The sequence below is a fragment of the Solanum dulcamara genome, chromosome 1, assembly GCF_947179165.1.
Source record: "Solanum dulcamara chromosome 1, daSolDulc1.2, whole genome shotgun sequence".
Classification (NCBI taxonomy): Eukaryota; Viridiplantae; Streptophyta; class Magnoliopsida; order Solanales; family Solanaceae; genus Solanum; species Solanum dulcamara.
The window spans coordinates 7,614,769-7,617,811 of NC_077237.1; the positions used below are offsets into that span (position 1 = coordinate 7,614,769).

The 3,043-nt window shown below is 34.7% G+C and overlaps 1 protein-coding gene across 1 annotated transcript; it reads left to right on the top strand.

Annotated features, from left to right (window-relative positions):
• The first annotated feature begins 1,106 nt into the window (after positions 1-1,106).
• LOC129886667 (uncharacterized) lies at positions 1,107-2,683 on the top strand. Its single transcript, XM_055961453.1, has one exon. It carries the CDS (start codon positions 1,462-1,464, stop codon positions 2,584-2,586), a length of 1,125 nt encoding a protein of 374 aa, XP_055817428.1. The 5' UTR covers positions 1,107-1,461; the 3' UTR covers positions 2,587-2,683.
• Positions 2,684-3,043: the final 360 nt, after the last annotated feature.

Genomic DNA, 3,043 nt, shown 5'->3' on the forward strand with positions numbered 1-3,043 from the left:
GAAGGAAAGGTCCCTCTAGTAGTATTATGACCGTTACTACAGCCTCCAAAGTCCAAAGAAAGTCAAGTCATGTTGTATACTAACCAGTAAGGCTGTCAAATGGGACAGGACAATTCCATTAGGGTTATTCATGGGACGCGTGGGGGGCCTATGGAATCGTCCCATCTATCCCGTCTCAGCCATCTCTATCCCGTTAACAACTTGTTTTGTCATGTCACGTGATTCACGTTCCGTTTCACTAAAATCGTCTCGTCCCATTTAAATTAGGAAAATCATGTTTGTTTGTTTTGAATTTGCAATTTTATTGCTTTAATTTAAGTTTAAAACCTCAGATATTGATTTGAATATTGCATTACTATCACCACATATAAAGGAGAAGACAAGAACAACTAGGGTCTCAATTTGGAAATCATTTTTTAGTTTTATTTTATTTTGTTGGATAGGGTTACTTTTGCACTTGATCTTTGTTTGAACTCTTGATTTTGGATCGATATTAATTTTTTTTTAAAATGATATAAAAGAATAGAAGCTTGAATATTAGAAAGAGGTTTTAAGCTGCATCAGATGGTGTCTAATTAAGACAATAATCATGTCACTAATTGTAGGATAGGGCTCTTATGCTGCAACTCTTGCATCTAAGATATGATTTAACTTAGCTGAAAAAATAAATAGTAGACAGAAAAAAATAATGAAACGTAATAAGAAAAACAAATTTAACATAATCCTGTCGAATTAAGTTTGAAATTTAATTTAAATTTATCTTCATTTAAAATATGTTTTCAATTATTATGCTTAAACTCGAAAACCTTTGATTAAGGATAATGAATTTCTAAATATCGTCATATACCTCGATGATTAAGAATAAGAATATAATCTTTTACACATATATTTTAGTTTTGTGCCTTTTTTTTTACAAGAAATATGTCGCATAAACAGAGAAATAACACATAAAAAATCTGTAAAAAAATCATTTTTTTTAATATTCAAAACTGTAAGTGACAATAAGAGATCATTTCCTCGATCTAACATGAAAGGCACATGTTAGGAAATCTCCAATCCACTCTCTATTTTACTCTCCAAATATAAATAGTAGAGAGTAAAATAGAGCGTGGTCGGAGATGGTGTTAGTGTACATTATTTAGCATAGGGATAGGGGGGTAGTAGGTGCTAAGGGTGTATAATTTCCTACCATGTACCCTAAATCATGATAATAATTCCCTCCCCAACAAATAGTTTCAAATTTAAAAAGTGCCAGTCAGCAGTTTCTAGCCGTTAAAACACCTCAGCATCATCTTTCCTCCTCTGCACATCAAAACAAGAATTTCACTTACTAAAATCCAAGATTTTTATTGCTACCCAATACTTTTATCTCATTGTTAATCCCAAATCTTGAAGCTTTTTCCAAACCCCATTTTCAGAATCTGCAGATTTTGAGTACTTACAGTTGGAGAATTTCAAGAAATGAAGACTATGAAGGGAAAACTTCTCAAGAAATTGAAGACAATCAAAACAATTGGGTATTTGAAACCAGAAAGAGTCCTCCATTCAAATGCATCAGATGGGTATATTCATTCTTCGCCACGAAAATCAAATTCTTCCCAATTTAACTCCCAATCTCCATTAACTCCTATCCAGAAGAATGTTCCGAGCAGCGTAAAAGATCAAGAAGCTGAGATAATTGATGTTTCTGAGCTAATGAAGGATCTTGAAGATCAAGAAATCGAAATCGAAGATAAAGAGAACGTAAGGCCTGTTGTTGTAAAGGTGAAAAAGTCTGAACCTTTAAGAGAAAATGTTGAGAATTTTATAAGCCCATTGAAGCCAAAGAATGAGACTTTTGATGATAATTTTATTACCCCTTTATTAGACTTTGATGTGTCGAATTTTAGGCGGCCGGATTTGGATTCAGGTACCCTTTTTGATCCTAATCTTCTTGCTTTATTTGAGGAAGCAGTCATGGTAGTTAAAGCTCAAGAAGAAGAGAGAAAGGCCAAGATTGAAGAAAAGATTTTCAAACCACTAGAAGAGGAAAATGAAGATGACGATGAAGAAAAGGAACCACCTTTAAAAGCTCGAAAACTCGAGGAAATTGTAGACCCCTTATTGGAATTTGAAGAGAAGTGTCCACCAGGAGGATGTGATTCAGTAATCCTCTACACAACTGGCCTTAGAGGGATAAGAAAAACGTTTGAGGACTGTCATAGTATTCGATTTCTATTAGAGAATTTTCGTGTTATGTTCTTTGAGAGGGACATTTCGATGCATTCTGAGTTTAAGGAGGAGTTATGGAGAATTTTGGATTGGAAAGTTGTGCCTCCAAGGTTGTTTATTAAAGGAAGATACATTGGTGGAGCTGAAGAAGTATTGACATTGCATGAACAAGGGAAGTTTAGGCCACTTCTTGAAGGAATTCCAATTGATAATTTTCAATGTCCTTGTGAAGGGTGTGCAGGAATGAGGTTTATTATGTGTTTCAAGTGCAATGGAAGTAAGAAAATTCTTCTTGAAGATGATGATGAGGTTGATTCAATGAAATGCCCTGAATGTAATGAAAATGGATTGATTGTATGTCCTTATTGTTGTTGAAATAATTCAATTGATTGTTTTGTTCCTTTTGCATTCCTCACATTTGAGGGTGTAACATTCTTTTGTCTTTTGGAAAGACAATGTCATGTTTCTTGCATGTTTGGTGTTTGGAATGAAAGATGGAGAAGCCTATTCATTACTTGTATAATTCTTTTTCTTTTGGTTTCCCACCTGGTATTCGATACGTGTGTATTGAAGCTCAACTAATTTCGGATTCACATTGGGAAGTCCCACATTGTTGGGGTAACGAGTTTTTTTTACCAAACACGACTCCATACTCCATACCCATGGTTCAAATCCAGAACCTCTTATTAAGGACAGAGGAGTACATACCACATTCCATCACAACCCTTAGTGGCACTTGTATAATAGCTCAATTTTTGTTAGAGAAGTTTTGTGTTAAGTTCTTCGAGAGGGACATTTCGATGCACTCCGAGTTGAAGGAGGAGCTATGGAG